General features: G+C 40.1%; 1 protein-coding gene across 5 annotated transcripts in view; it reads right to left on the reverse strand.

Moving 5' to 3' along the window:
* Nucleotides 1-16,924, reverse strand: part of LOC110331078 (ATP-binding cassette sub-family A member 8-A) — a 71,875-nt gene that overhangs the window by 54,166 nt on the left and 785 nt on the right. The window contains exons 2-7 of one of the 5 annotated variants that reach the window (XM_029545982.1): nt 16,049-16,143; nt 12,641-12,742; nt 10,611-10,815; nt 7,219-7,383; nt 4,910-5,013; nt 4,022-4,248 (exon numbers count right to left, since the gene is read on the reverse strand). In XM_029545982.1, the coding sequence (XP_029401842.1) occupies nt 4,022-4,248; nt 4,910-5,013; nt 7,219-7,383; nt 10,611-10,815; nt 12,641-12,736 (797 nt within the window). In that variant the 5' untranslated portion in view covers nt 12,737-12,742; nt 16,049-16,143. Of the gene's footprint in view, nt 1-4,021; nt 4,249-4,909; nt 5,014-7,218; nt 7,384-10,610; nt 10,816-12,640; nt 12,743-16,048; nt 16,236-16,924 lie in introns of those variants that run through there. The other 4 variants (XM_029545981.1, XM_029545980.1, XM_021211435.2 and 1 more) reach the window with 4 other exon arrangements.

Genomic DNA, 16,924 nt, shown 5'->3' on the forward strand with positions numbered 1-16,924 from the left:
TTTCTTTGTGCTGTGTAAAGGATCTCTGGTCTAACTTCTTTCCTGACTTTGTAAGGGAGTAAGAGTGCCTAATTCCATACTTCCCTCTTTCTGTATTGTGCTTATAATAAGGTTTCTCTTTCTCCTTATAGTTACATCAAGTGCTCTATATTCTTTAACATCAGGCATATTTTACTTAAGATAGGATGATTTGGGGGCTCATGTTATTATTACAAAACATATCCTTGCTTTCTTTTGCCCATTTTCCTTTTCTTCCTTAGTACTATCTGAGAAGTTATAGTCTTAAAATCCTCATAGTCTTAAGACTATGAGTCTTAAAAATGTCGATAAAGGGATATAAGGAGCTAACTTGGTAGATAACGTGCTTGGCATGCAAGGGTGAAGACTGGAGTTCGATTCCCAGAACCTACAAAACCAAACCAAACAAACAAACAATCAAAAACTGCACAGTGGTGAATGCTTGTAATCCCAGAACTAGGGAAAGGGAGACAGATAGATTCCCTGGACCAGGAGATGACAAGATATCTCTAGTTGGTCAGTGAAATCTATCCCTTGAATTTCAGACCAAAGACCCTGAATAAATTAGATGAACAATAGCTGAGATGTGACACTAGAGTTGATTTCTGGCTACCACACATGCATACATGCATGCGCATATAAGAACACACACATAATAATACATAATGTTTAATGACCAGAAAAATCCTTTATGAATATATTATTTTAGTGATAACTACATGTCATAATAACAAGTTGTATTTTTGTTGATAAATAATTCTTAGAGCACTTCCCACTTTTTCAACAGTATCATTTACTGACCCAACTTACAAAAAGGATCCTACCAAAAAGGAGCTAAGTCGTGTATTTCCACCGATCTCACAGATGGATGGACATTAACTTGTAGAAGCTTGAGAATAAGATAAATGTTTCCTTTAAAAAGTGGGAGGGGGCTGGAGACATGGCTCAGTGGTTAAGAGCACTGACTACTCTTCCAGAGGTCCTGAGTTCAATTCCCAGCAATCACATGGTGGCTCACAACCATCTTCAATGCTATATTCTGGTGTGTCTGAAGACAGCAACAGTGTACATAAAATAAAAAGAATTTAAAAAAAAGATAAATGTTTCCTGCTCCCGATTATGCATGCAATTCCTGCACATGTAATTCCTATGCATGCAATGTAAATTATTTTTGAATATAAATCTTAAGTTATAGCTTCATCTCAACTACCTACCATTTTCCCAACCAGTCTCACAAAACATTATATAGATCTCAACTTGAAAATAAGTGAGCTTATAGAGAATAAAATAGCCAGTGATTTCCAGGAGTTCAGGGGGAGTCTAAGGTTGAATAAATGGACAGAGAACAGCTTTGGGATAGTAAAACTGCAGTCCATGCTACCGAGACTATAGATGTAAGGCAGTATGCATTTATTGACAATCATTTCACTGTGCAACACACAAACACAGTGAGCCCTAGTTTACATAAGCTCTTTAGTCAATAATGACTACTCTAGTTTATTAATTATGATAAATATACAAAATTCATGTTTGTAGGATTTGAGTGAGCCATTGCTACTTTCTGCTCAAGAAATAGACTACTTTTTAAATTTATCAGTCAGATTTATATTAATAACTTCTCAACCCACAAAACGCCCACGCAATGAACTCAGAGCCAATAGATATTGATATAAACTTCCCACCTAGATTAGACAAATTGTCCTGTAATTATCCATCCCTTGAACAATATCCATAGCTACTTGTGGCTATTTAAAGCCATGCAGACCTGGTTGATCTTTCTCTTCCTCCATCTCCCTTCCTTCTCTTTTTGCCTCCCTATCTCTCCCATCTCTAAAACTCTCAGCCCACTGCCCAATCATAGGTTCTAGCCTTATCTTGTGCTTATACTCACCTGCATATAGACAGTGTAGTGGCTATTCCTGGTTGTCAACTTGACTATATCTGGAATGAACTACAATACAGAATTGGAAGGCTCACCAGTGACCCTAATCTGGAGGCTGGGAGATAGAAGTTTCTGATCTGGATCTTGGTGTGGAGATCTTGAGGCATAGTGGCTATGAATTCCAGAAGATTAAGACAAGGAGATTTCTGAGTTCAAGGTCATCTGGNATTAAAAGTGTGGTAGCACACACCTTTAATCTGGGCTACACTTTCTGTTGGAGACCTTATAAAGACATTGGAAGAAGGAAGGCTCGCTCTCTTTTCTTCGCCTGCTTGCCTTGTGGGACTGAGCAACTGCTAGACCCTTGGACTTCCATTCACAGCTGCTGCTGACCATTGTTGGGAGTTGGACTGCAGACTGTAAGTCATCAATAAATTCCTTTACTACATAGAGACTGCCCATAAGTTCTGTGACTCTAGAGAACCCTGACTAATATACACAGCAATCCACACTTCTCCCTTTTTGTCCAGTTAAAAGGCTCTTTCCTCTCAAATATAAATTGAACACAACTATTACCAATTTGTAATTTATAAAGTATAAGATACACCTAACATCTAGACCATCATTTTTGTCAATTAGTCAGAACACTCTGTTATCTATCCTATTATAAAAAAAATCTATGGATTAAATAATATGTTTAGCATGGCATGATTCTTACATATCCCATGACCAAGGAAGACCATGTTGCTTTGTGGTAATTGAAGAGAAGAAACCTGGTCTTTCACCTTGCAGTTTAGACACAGATCATAACCCTAACTTCCCAAACACATGTTAATATTTAGTATCTACCGATCACCAAATACTTTTCAAAGTTTAGGTTACAGTTTTACAAGAATATGCTTAATGGCCAGAAATGTGACTCAGTCAGTAAGAGCACTGACTATTCTTGATGAGAACCCAGGTTTGATTCCCAGCATCCATGAGGCAACTCACAAATATGTATAACATATCATCTAGCCTTTGTGAGCTCCAGACACACGTGTGATGTACAGACATGCATGCAGACAAAACACCCACACACATAAAATAAGAAAATGGTGGGTTTTTTTTTTAAGAATGAGAATAGTTAATCATGACAACAACCATGCAAGGATGGTATAAATGGATATTATCCCCCACTTTGGCGGAGGCAGAAACTGAGGCTCACTGATGCGGGCCATTTTCCTGTGATAACACAATTGGCAAGGGGCAAATGAGGCATAAGTAGATGCTTATTTTATTTTCTTGTTCTTTTGTTCCTCTTGGATAAAGCTACTGCTTGGGGAGCATAGCATTGGGTATATTCACCTCTGCAGTAGATTTTTTCCACAATGCTTTTAGCAGAGTATCCCATTTAAGTGATCGAATAAATTGCTTAATTTTTTCCAACAGCATCAAAAACCAATGCAGTGGTTCTCAACCTGTAGGTCATGACCCCTTTGGTAAAAAACCTAACCCCCAAAATATTTACATTGTGAGCCATAACAGCAGTAGCAATGAAAATTATGAAGTAGCAATGAAAATAATTTTATGGTTGGAGGATCACCACAGCACGAAGGCTCAGAGTATCAGGGAAGATGAGAGCCCCTTCTCTAAAGCAAGCATTTTATCTACTATTAGATTTCTCATGAATCTGGAGCAGTAGATATTGATTGTGCAATAACTGAGATGTCACTCAATGGCAAATCTGTACACCCTGTTCATCTCAGAGTTAAGTGTGACCAAGTCCAGGCTTTTTCTGTCAAGCATTACACCAGGAAGATCCTATATAATTCAGAAAAAACAAATGCAATGTTCCAATAATGGCAGAGGCTTTATTTGAGACAGTGCTGTGCACCTGAGGTTGACCTTGAACTCCACATGTAGTCATTGATGACCTTAACCTTCTGTTTATTCTTCCTCTACCCTCCAAGAGCTGAGATTAGGGGTATGTACCACCACGCCCAGATTATAGAGTGTTAAGGATCAGACTCAAGTCTAAGCATGCCAGACAAGCGCTCTGCCTGCTGAGCGACAGTCCTGCTTCCCAATGGTACTTCCCCCCTAGGAGCTTACTTTTTCTGAGCCCCTTCTCTCACTCACCAGAATGCTGAATCCCGAAGGCCCATCACTGCCATCAAGCCCTTCATTTTTTTCCTTTCTCTTGTAACACCAGCTGAGATATAGTAGGTAAGTGGGGAGAAGCAAATGATACATAAAAAAAGGAAGAAGTCCGTCATTGTCCCTTCTTGCCCAATGAAAGAATCTATTTTGATGTATTTTCCGGTAAGTGACATCATCTCTTCCATCACTGAGTGATTTGTTGTGACCTAAACAAAGATATCAATGAAGTCACGAACAGCAATGGTACCTAGGTGAGCCATCCTGTTTCCCCTGAAGATAAAACTGACTTGTCTGGATTGGAAGGCAGCCTGAGTCTCACGTGTTCTGTAACCCGGTTACTTAGAGGCTAGAGTCAAATCTCTCATCCTAGTCTGCCCACATGATTCCACATGACTCCATGTTTTATCAACTTCATGTTTATCATTGTCTGTTCACTTCTCTTGCAACATCTTTCTCTATTATATAAGGTAGATACGCTTCCCACCCAATCATTCAGTGATAAGAATCCTTTTGATAGGAATCCTTCCATCTAAGCTGAGAATTCTGTGTTCCTTTACAGACACAAGCACTGTTTATCATTCCCTGTTGACATGTGTTTTCTGTTCTAATAATTATGTGATTACATGTCTGGCTTCCTAAGAGGACTGATTCCTAGGGAAAAAAGTCTTGTTCTGTCCTTGTTGCTGTTGTTCTACTATACCTGGTAATGTGGCCACTTTGGTGAACTTTACTGGAGAAATGTGGGTAGGTGAATAGTAAATCGTCATGAAAGAGTAAATGATAGTGAGAGAATCAAAGAACATAGCTGTCTACTGACAGGTTCACAAAACTGAGTAGAATTAATTTTCATCAAACATTTACACTCACTTCTATGATGGCGGCGTTAATGGCAGCTTGAAGAGCCACAAACCCATTTTTCCAGAATCCTGAAAGTCCACAAGAAATGATCTCTCCATAGGAATAACAATGAGCTTGAGAACAAAGAAAAAGTATGAGTGTGGGATGTGAGCCTAATTATGGCAAACAGTGAATTTTACAATATTTTCAGGCACTGAAAATGCATTTGTTGCCTTGAAATCCATAAAATCTCAAATTTACAGTTATTAATAATTATTGAAGTGAGGATAGCAAAGCCAAGCACCCTAGAAGGTATTCTTGTTTGTACATTTTCTAAGAGTCAGTGGTTTGTCATATTTTCTTCTGTTTCTCTATTCATATTTTTGAGTTTTTCTTTCTCCTTTTGTATTTACTATTATTGTTGTAATTATTATTATTATAATCTGACACAGAAGAATTAAACTTATAGCCTTATACTTCTTGGACAAGCATCATAGCAGTGAGCTATATTCCCAATCTTTGAACTAGTGTTTTAAAATAACTTTGAAGATTATCCAAAGGTAGTGACTAAATCTAAAATAAGACAAGGACACCACTCTAGTCAAGTTTTTTTCTAATGAGATGATATACAGCAAAATCAAGAGCAAATGGAATTCATAATAAGATAATAATCAGGTAGATGTTTGAAGAAAAAGTTACATTGAAAAATAAAAAGTCAAATGTATTCTTCCATTGAAATTTCAACTACAGTTCATTAAAGATAACCCAACATTGAGTTAGAAAATTTGTTCTGTGTTATATTAACTTAAAAACATCTTTAACTGATGAAGGCACATGCCAACTTAAAAGTGGCATAAGGGCAAGCAGAAGTAACATCCGTAAGTGGCCCCATGTGCCTTAAGAAGTGACGTATAGAGGAGGCCAACCCCTGTTTCCTCTGTGGTCTTGTTGTACCCATTAAATCTCTCATCTTTATGGCCACCGATAAACTTTTTAAACAATGTTTGTATTTCTAAACAATACTCCTCCACTCCTACCATTGATGAAAGGCAAGTCCTTTGCTGCTCTTATTACGTTTTAGCTTTATTTTTGATGAAAGTGACTTATTCTGTAACCTAAGCTGGCCTGAAAATCAGTAGATAGCCCATGCTATCTACTTGAACTTGCAACCATCCTCTTGTCTCAGGTCTAACCTATCCTATCTGGCCTTGGGTCTATCTTTTTGAAAGTTCTAGCCTGATAACACAGCCCCACCTAGCGCAAGCACAAGACCACATGATTTGTCTGCTATTGAAGATCAAACTTCCTGTTGGCAAAGTTGTTAAACTCAGATGTCATCAGGAAACCTGAACAGGATGCACTGGCTTTTAGCAATCTCCTTCACTATTGGATGCTGTGATCTTTCTCTTTCATGTGGATTTAGTTTAAGATGAATGTGTGTGTGTGTGTGTGTGTGTGTGTGTGTGTGTGTGTGTGTGTATGCATGCATGGACATGTGTATGTATGTGTATGTAACATTTCTTGTTTTTCTAATTTTATTTGCCTCTAGAAGTCAACTTTACCTTTGTTATGGTGGGGGTGGGAAGTATGAGTTAATGTGTATGCTCATGTGTGCACACAGGGTGAAGGTCATGTGTCAACCCTGAGTGTTGTTTCTTGGGAGACATCCACCTTGTCTTGTGAGATGGGAGTCTCTCATTAAGGTCAGAGACTCACTAAATAGACTAGCCTGGCTATCTAGGGAACTACACCTCTCTGTTTCTCCAGCACTGCAATTTCAAGAAAGCGTCACCACCACGTGTTCTAGGCAGCAAACTACCCAACCCCTGCTTGCATAGCAAGTACTTTACTGAGTACTCCTTTGTTATTGAAGCTTATTGTTTTGTATTAATTAATATCCTGTTCAAGTTTCCTTTTTGTTACTATGATATAACCCCATGACCAAAAGTAACTTGTGAACTGAGGGCTTATTTTAGCTGAAAGATTGTAGTACATCATTAAGGAAAGCTAAGGCAAGCATGTGAAGCAGTGACAATAGAGGAATGCTGCTTACTGGATTGCTTCCCATTGCTTGTTTCGCTACATTTATTTTACAGCCTAGGCTCACTTCCCTAGGAATAGTACTACCCACAGTGTGCTGGACCCTCCTACATTGATTAGCAATTAAGAAAATGTGATACAGATATACCCACAGGCAATGTAAGGGAAGAAATTCTTGAGTCAGGGTCCCCCTTTCCCATGTTGTCCAATTAAAAACAAAACTAGGCAGGACATAGCCCTACATTTCTTGTAACATTGGAACAATGGAAAGCCATCCAGTGCAGGAGCTGCACAGTTACCTGTGTGGTCCTGATGCTCCTTTATGATGGGGATCCTTGTTCCTGTCATGAACTTCAAGTGGTAGGAGTAAGCATTGGTGAATATGACCCTCACTACATCATCATAATGCATTGAAACGAGTTCTGTCATATTTTCTTCATTGGGAAAAGCCAATATTTTTCTTCCTGGCATTCCAAGAAAAAAAAAAGTACTATAAGTACATTTCTATAAACAATACCTATGAGAGGCCACTTTGGGTACTTTTTCTGTTGCTGTAATTAAAACACCATAAGAAAAGTCAACTTAAGGAGGAGAGCCGTGATTTTAGCCTATGGTTCCAGAGTGAAGAGTCTACTGTGGCAGGGCAGAGCCATGGCAGCAGGAGGGGGGTCTATCATATCTTCAAATGCAAGCATAAAGCAGAGACAGTGGCCTGCAAGTAGGGTAAGGCTTTATATTCTCAACGCCTACCCCCAGTGATATACTTCCTTCAGCAAGGCCCACAGCTCCTAACCTCCTCAAACAGCACTACTACGAATACACTGTTCAAATGTATCAAGGGCTCATTTCTCTTTCAAACATCCATAGAACCCTATGGGGTGGTTCTGATGCTGTCCTGTTCCCAGCTGCTTCTTGATCTGTCAGTAAAGAAGCCATGGGCCAATTGCTGGGAGGAAGGAATAGGTGGGATTTTGGGTCCCTGGCGGAAGCAGACAGATGCAAGGGAAGAATGGAAAGTTTGCCATGCTTTTGATGGAGAAAAGTTGACCACCCATATGAGCGCTCCAAACGGAAGTAGCCACACAGGCTGCTCCTACAGGTAGGTGAAGGATGTAACTGAGCATCTAAAACTTAGGGCAGGAGGAAGATGCAGAGCTAAGAATATTGATAAGGGCATGCTTTTCTAGGTGGGAGATAAGAAGTGCCCAGCAATTGTGTCAAAAGGCAAGTTGAAAATGAACAATTGTGTGTGTGTGTGTCTTTTATCTGTAGATTCAAAGGAAGTTGGGTGGGAGCTGGTAGCACAGCCCACTCCTGGAGCTTAGGCAGGGTAACAAAGCTACACACAAAGAAACCTTATTTCATTCTCTACTAGATAAAATTTGTAATGGAAAAAAAAAATTCAAGTTGTATAATGACCTAGGATAAATCACTCATACTAAAAGTGTTCAGAACATATTTCCAATGTTGTGGATAAAATTAGAGGAACGTATGTAACTAATTATTTTCTTTCATATACTCTAATAACAAATTCTCACAATACAAAATAACTCACCATTCCAATTAGACTATTTGATATTGTAGAGGAAGAGAAGGGTTCAAAATGTAAAAAGCAAAACCACGAGTATATCTGTAGCTTAATTAGACATTGCTTTTTCCTTAGGAGAACATATTACTCAAATTCCCTTTCCCTAAAAATCCATTATATTCGCTCCTCAGAGAACATCTGTGAAGCAGAGAGTAGAAATAGAGAGATGTGGGCCTTGGGTGGCAGGTCATACCAGGGCATGATCTTAAATCAGCAGGTTCAGTGTGGAGGGGATCAATTCCCAGTACCCCTGAATGTATATTCAGGTTCAGGCTCAATGTCAGTAAGATGGTTAGTGGGGTGCCAGAGGACACGGCTTTGGGATGTTTGTATCCATGTGGCCCTCAGTCAGCAGGGAGGCAGAGATAGGAAGGAAAACCTCAGCATAGTCTGGGGACCACGGTCACAGAGGGTCCCAGTAGCAGGTGGTTTGCCAAAACATACACTGTGGTGAGGGTGGACTCTTAGATCTGCTTCTAAGGTCAGAATCCCAGTAGACAAGTCATGGTTACCTGAGCCAGAGCAAACCTATGGATAGATATTACTAAAAAGGGAAGAAAGATTTTATAGATTTCCAGTGACTGGGTCCAGTCAACGGGTTGACCATCTTACAGGAGTGCCTTTGATGGACCATGTGAATAGAGCCAATTAATGACAAGGTCTTCCTGAGATACCATCATCACACTCAACTGACATCACAGGGCCATCACCATAGCTGAGATTCTTTGGTAGTTTTTCCCTTGCTTCATATTAAAGGACACTGTAGAATTTGAAGTTGTATTTAAGAGAAATGAAAAGAAAAAGAAACCATTATTTTCCACCTTTAACTTGGCTTTAACTTGTCTTCCTACTAGGAACCATTCTGAAGTTCAGTTGCAAAAACCACTCTGCTTGCTCTCTTGGGTTGACATGGTTTGGATGAATTCTTGGGGTAGCTCTGAACCTGAGATGGAGCTAATAGGAAAGGTATGCTTGATTTCTGCCTGTGCCCCTCACCTGGTTGAAATTAATTCTTGAGATTCCACTGAACAAACTCAGAACAAGACAAACAGGTGACAAGTTGTCATTTTACTTAAAATCGTATGCATTAACATTCACTTACAAGTGAAAGACTCAAGACACAACCTATTGACCTGATCCTCCAAAGGAGGTGAAAGGGGGCTCAAAGGCACTTGAGGAAATACCTGAAGTACTACACAACAATACAGCAAAACCATTCCATCCCCAAAGCTCCCCCACCACTCTTGCTGCTCTACCATTATAAAAAGAAAACCTGTGACCAAGTTCTTTTGATTATCATAGTTCTCCTACCATGTAAATAATCTAACATCAAAAGCAAAGACTGAAACAAAGAATTCATTTTAAAAGGACTTTTAAATAGAATGCTGACGCTGCAAATGGTGACATAAGGTTACCCCAGGACTGGGGAAGCTGACACAGGATTATGAGATTCAGGCCAGCCTGACGTACACAGTGGTAACCTGTCTCAGATTTTATTAATAAAGAAGTGTGTGTGTGTGTGTGTGTGTGTGTGTGTGTGTGTGTGCGCATGTGTGTGTTAAAGGGTCAGTAATAGAGTTTTAAATTTTAAAAAAGGCAATGCTAATTATTCTTGGGCCCTGATGTGATCTAGGAAAACCATGCTGATATGCTATACAATTAGGTAATTTTGAATAAATAATTGATTAAGTGAGGTGCTGAAGAGATAACTCGGTGGTTAAGAGTATTTACCCTACAAACATGAGGACCCAGGTTCCAATTTTCCAGGACAAATATAAAAAACCTGGATATGGCTAGATATGGCTCAGCAATTGGAAGACATAGAGGGATTCAGAGAGCTGTCTGGCCAGTCATCCTAACCGAGCCTACACAATGGTCTTCCAGTTCAGTGAAAGACTGTCTCAGGCAATGATATGGGAATGATAAAGGAAGACAGCTTACATCCTGTTTGGGCCTCTGCTAGCTTCTACACCTGAATGCTAATGTACATGGAACACAAACACACACACACACACACACACAGAGAGAGAGAGAGAGAGAGAGAGAGAGAGAGAGAGAGAGAGAGAGAGAGAGAGATTCCTTCTGGTTTAGCAGAAAACTCACCTGTCATGTAAGAGACCAGAGAGACTCTATCCATTATCTTCTGAGTTATTGGGGTGACAGGTGTGTACGCAATCGTAAAGGTGGAGTCATTAAATGAGTCAATGCGTCCGAGGTCCACATCGGGCAGTGACGAAAAATCATGAACTTCATGTAATTCAAGAAACAAAGTTAAACTAAGCAGTATAAGGGCTGTGTACAGGAATTCCTACAAAGCCGGATAAAAGAAACAGAGACAACTCTCATTCTTAATGAGTCAAACGCAATTGGCTTTGCCATATAGCTATCACATTTGTTGTTATCTTGGTATCGATAGTTTAATAATATTACTATTTCTAACTGCAGGATAGAAAATGCAGCAAAAAGGCAGGGACCTCAGAATACTATACTGACTTGGTAACGTTATAGGAGACTCTCAAGGGGACTGTGAGCTGCAAACAGCAAATCACTTTAAAGGGTTTTAATTTCCAAAATGTACATATGTGAGTATATGTGAATGTGTATATGTATCTGTGTATGTGTGCACCTGTGCATGCACACACATGTGCTACAGACACACACACACACACACACACACACACACCTGTATGCACAAGCATGACAGTACACATGCAGAGGTCGGTAATAACCCACAGGAATCATCTCTCTCCCCATCCTATTATCTTAGGGTCAGATTCAGGTCCTCGGGAATGGATGTAAGGGCTTTTACGCTCTAAGTCACCTGACCAACCCTGATATCTTTTTTTTTTTTAATACTTGACTTTTAAAATGTTCACTGAAGGCTCTATGGTTAAGAACACTGAGTTCTGTCCCCAACAACTGCATGGTAGCTCACAGCCACCTGAGTTTAAGGCCAGCCTGGAGACTTACTAAGTGAGTTCCAGGACTGCACTACATAGTGGACTCAGTCTCAAAAAGTTCACTGAAGGGGCTGGAGAGATGACTCAGAGGTTAAGAGCACTATCTGCTCTTCTAGAGGTCCTGAGTTCAATTCCCAGCAACCACATGGTGGCTCACAACCATTTGTAATGAGATCTGGTGCCCTCTTCTGACCTGCAGGCATACATGCAGGCCTAATGCTGTATACATAATAAATAAATCTACAAAGAAAGGGAGGGAGGGAGGGAGGGAGGGAGGGAGGGAGGGAGGGAGGGAGGGAGGGAGGGAGGGAGGGAGAGAGAGAGAGAGAGAGAGAGAGAGAGAGAGAGAGAGAAAGAAAGAAAGAAAGAAAGAAAGAAAGAAAGAAAGAAAGAAAGAAAGAAAGAAAGAAAGAAAGAAATTTAGTTAGCAAATGCTACCTGGTTGCACTATCTGATACTTCAGTGGGAAGACTTTTATTCACAATTATGCCGATTTCACAAAGTTTCTGTGTTCATACAAAACCAAATGCCTTTTTAAGAGAGGAAGATCCAAGGGCTGGAGAGATGGCTCAACAGTTAAAAGTACTGGCTACTCTTCCAGGGGTCCTGAGTTCAATCCTCACCAACCACATGGTGGCTCACAACCATCTGTAACAGGATCTGATGCCCTCTATTGCCATGCAGGGGTACATGCATGTAGAGCACTAATACATAAAATAAATAAATAACCCTTAAAGCAAGGGAGAGAGAGAGAGAGAGACAGAGAGAGACAGAGAGAGAGACAGAGAGAGACAGAGAGAGAGAGAGAGAGAGAGAGAGAGAGAGAGACAGACAGAGAGAAACAGAGACAGAGACAGAGAGACAGAGACAGAGAGACAGATGTAAAAGTAAAGCTCTGCCATGAGTCCATTAGCACATTTTTTGTATCTTTGACCTGCTACTATCTTAATCTTAGTAAGCAAAATAGTTTGAAATGGTTTTTGTAAGATTTTAAGGTATTTATTTATTGTATTCTCATTTTGCACCCCCTCCACTGTTATACTGTCCCTAGTGAATGGCCTTCTCCTTCTGTGTGGAGCCATGATTTCCTTCCCAGGGGTGTCTCTAGTCCTTGCACACAGGACATATGCCGCACCATCGCACACAGGAAGCAGGGCAGATCCTGAGTCATACCAAGAATGTGTCTCTTTTCAGTCTCTTTTTTCTGAGTAGATTCTTGCACAACAAGGCCCACGTTTGTTGGCACACATTTATCTCTCTCTTAACCATCTTGGTCTGTTTAATGAGAAAAAAAAAGAGAAGAGTCAACAAATACTAAGATCTTCAGAGGAAATGTTCCGCCAATATCAGAGCCTGCTTGTCCTTTACTCCAAAGAAAGGACTTGGATTCTGGGATTCATAGCTTATCAACTGGGCAGCTCTTCTATTTCTTTTCCATTTCCTCTTCTCACTCTCAGACTTCTTCAACAGTGTATTTACTTAAACAACATATATCATAAATACATTAACATTCTAATTTGTACAATATCTAGCCATTTAAACACACAGGATGGGGACATGAATACAGACTTGGATGATGTCCTCTATATATAATTTATGAATCAACATCTCTTGCGCAACATAATAGGTATATTAATTCAATATGAGAAGACCACCACGGTTCACTTTTCCTGGGAGGAAAACTTAAATCTGTGAAAACATTGAATTGCTGAAGTAGTAAACATGCCAGGACTTCAGATTGGAACAGTTTCTTTTCTCACGTGATAAAAACAACAGTGTCATGAACAGTAACGGTGCCCTATGCAAATATGGGAGAATATATCTATAAGAACTGAAAGTACTGGGTGAAGACCTCAATCTTCTTAGTCTGTTTTATTTTGGCAAGAAAATTTGGTTCTGTCTTTATAAGACATGGCAGTAGACATGTTATTGTATATATTATGAACTGAGAAGGGATATTCATTCACTTCAAGGTTGCCCTTGGAAAGCCACACTGTGTGTGAGCATTTGCTTTCAGCAGTGGTCAAGTCAGCCCTGAGACCGAGATTCAAGTAGGCGTTAGCTGGGTATAAAAGTCCTAAGTTTTGACCTAACTTTTTCAACTTCTTGTTGTTGATCATTTGGGGAAATCAAACTGAAATGGATTATAAAGGAAGAAGCTGCCTTAGTAATGGGGTAGGCATGCTATGTAAAAGTGTGTTTGATTGGGTGGGAGAAGCTGGGAATGGGGATAAACGAAGCTTAGTGTTTTAAGAGTTGTCCTAGTAGACTCCAAGGAGGATGAGCTTCATGAGAAACCATACATTTCTGTACACTCTTCTCTGCTAAGGGATGCTGATGACAGTAGACACCATATGCAAAAATCTCATACTAGACATCTGAGGAGGGTGCCTTTCTCCAAGGTATACCTGGTTTCCAGTCAATAAAGAAGTGGAGAATCGAAGTTTCCAGAGCTACATTTAACATTTTTGGTAGCATAACTCTACATGTTGGATTTTCTTTTTAAGTAATGGTCTTCAGAGAGGAAATAAAACATTCTCCCCCTCCCCCCAAATAGCTTGGGAGATTCTCATTCACATTACTGAACGGTTTCCTTGCTGATGTATACTATATTGATGAATCTACAAGATGTCTCAATGTTAACAACACTTGCTACCAAGTCTACCGATCTTGGGACTCACACGTGGGAAGAAAAGAGCTGATTCCCACAAGTTGTCTCTGACCTCCACACATGTATCACATGAGCGTCCTTTTCAACAACCCTACCCCACCTCAAAAAATAATTAAAAAAAAAAAAAACTTAAAACTTAAAGTACTGATTTAAATGTTAATTGCATTTAAAAATACTTTCACAGCAACATCTAAACGAGCATTTGGCCAAATAGCTGGGTCCCATAGTTCAGCCAAAAAGGCACATGAAATTAACCGTCACAATGTGGGGATTCATAGAGATATTTTACTCTAGCAGAACATTTCCCGGAAAGAGAAGTTTCGGAGCATAGTTGGATTTAACGTCTTCCCATACCCTAACCAAGAAATCACACACTATTCCAGTTTTCCAGCCTTTCTGGAAGCTGCACATAAAAGAAAACAAAACAGGGTAACTCTTCATTAAGTTCATTAAGACTTTAAATTGTGGAAGGGAAGGGCTTGCTTAGACTGAATTACACAATCAAGTAACTTTAGCAAGAAATCACTTTTCTGGGAAGTTTGCCACGGTCATTGACTCCATTGTGGTATCCTACGATGGTCTGTGTCAACTGACTCTTATGTCCTAATAATTGGTAGAAATAACCTTTTTACCAACATGTTGCCTAAAACGGACCCACGAGGTTGTGATAGGATATTGCCATATAGATAGAGAATGGAAGTTTTCCTGCATGATGCTAGCATCCCAGTCATGAAACAGGTCCAGAGAGCTGCCTATTTCCCAGGATAAAAAGTCAGGTGTAGAGTCGAGGGGACAGTCCCACTGGGCAGTAATAGCACAGTAGCCACTCACAGTTTATTTCCAGAAAAGAAAACAACACATGGCTATAAAGTAAGGCTCCGAGGCAAGTCTTGGTACAAAAGGGTGGAAAAAAAGATATCAGAAAGCCTGTTGGACTGACAAATGGAGAGTGGAATGTAGAACTAGCAAAAAAATAAATAAATGTTTTAAGTCAGGGTGTCTAGGAGCCCCACGAATTGCTCCGGGCAACAGGAACATTCTTAGAGAGATGGGACACCTTGAACCAGCCAAGGGAGCAGCCACAGCCCTTTGTAGCCAGAACTAAGACTAACTTCCTATCTCAGAGTTCTACTGCAAATCAGCCATGCAGAATAAATAAGCTCGGTAAAACATCCCTCTTGCTTGCTTCTCCTTCCTTCTCTGGTTCCTAGATCCATGCTAACTCACCACGTACAAATAAAACTGAAGGCTGTGCTTCAGCGGGAGTGAATGTTATTGACTCTGTGCCAATCAACCAAACCCTGTTTACTCAAACTCCTGCAGAGAGCAAAGGATCTGACATTTGAAATAATACCATTGTAGTGAAGGGGCACATGTCTCAATACGATCCAATGCATCATACCCAACAAACGAAAATGTGCAGGAAAGAATCTTACGTTAAGAAACAAAGCAAAACCAATGAATAGACAAACAACCTGTAAGTCTGAGAATGACAGGCTGAGACATAAAAGCATTTCTCCAAATGCCATCCTAAAGAATTCTCAGGACTAGAGAGAAAGTGTACTGGAAATGCCTGCCAATTACTCTACAATCCATACACATGTGTACATAACTGCAGCGGGGCAGCAGATTCACACAGAAAATGCTTCCAGAAGCCCTGCTTACATTTCTCACCATTACTAACACATTACAGGCACATTCCTACATCTTCACTTAAAACGAGAAAATATGACAATGCCTTTAAAACTGCCCACAACTTCCCCCTGCAGACCACATGAAAATAAACCCAGAAACACTAAAATTCTGTGCATAAAAAAAAATAACTTCTCCCTAAAAATTGGTCATTGAGTAAATGAAATCTCACTTATAGTAACATAATACAAACAAAGCAGAAGCAAAAATGAACTTACCCTGAGACTTGGCTTACCCGTTCCCTCACTCCAAGAGAATGGGTTCTGCTTCTCGCTGGTCTCTGTCACATCTGTACTGGTTTCATTCTGTTTGCCTGTTTTGAGCATTCCCAGTCAGCCTGACTGCTTTTGGAGGGAGATTGTGGTTGTAATTTTCTTGGCCAGCTGAGCACTGTATTCACGTGACCGCTCTTGAACAAATCTCTTTTTTTATTGACTTCCAGCCAGTTCCCACAGCAGAGAATTGCCAACCCTACTCATTTGACTAATTATAGTGTCAGAAAAATCCGTGTTGCTGAGGGAGTCCAAATTTGTAACTTTTCTGGGCCCTCCCCCAAAAGAAATTGACAGATTTCAAAAAAATAAAAGAAAATAAAATATTGTCCCTTAAAAGGCTCTGAGCTCTGGACTTACTCTGCAATGTTGAGGCAGTTAATCTAATTAGGTTTCAAACAGCCTAGAAAGTGATATCTTGATTTTTTTTTTCTATATCGTATCTTCCATCCTGTCCATTTCCTCAGTTCCTGGTCTCACCAGAATCAGTCAATAGGCTTCATCTTTAAAATGAGCTTAACATTATGTGTTGTGTTTTATAAAAAAGAAGCAGTGAAGGATATGTTTGGCAGAGGTGTAATATGGTGTTGGGGAAGGGGATGCCTCTGGGGGCCTATGCTAGGGCATCCCTTCCCCCTGAGGTACCAGTTATAGTATAGTATAGAATAGAGTTTATTCAGGGCATGGAGAGGGGAGTTGAGGGAGTAGAGACAGAGAAAGGCAGAGGGAGAGAGAGAGAGAGAGAGAGAGAGACAGAGCGCACAAGAGCACATGTAAGGGGGGAAAGGGTGGGGGACAGGGAATGGGGAGAGAAGGGTCAGA

Source organism: Mus pahari, chromosome 14 (assembly GCF_900095145.1).
Source record: "Mus pahari chromosome 14, PAHARI_EIJ_v1.1, whole genome shotgun sequence".
Lineage (NCBI taxonomy): Eukaryota > Metazoa > Chordata > Mammalia > Rodentia > Muridae > Mus > Mus pahari.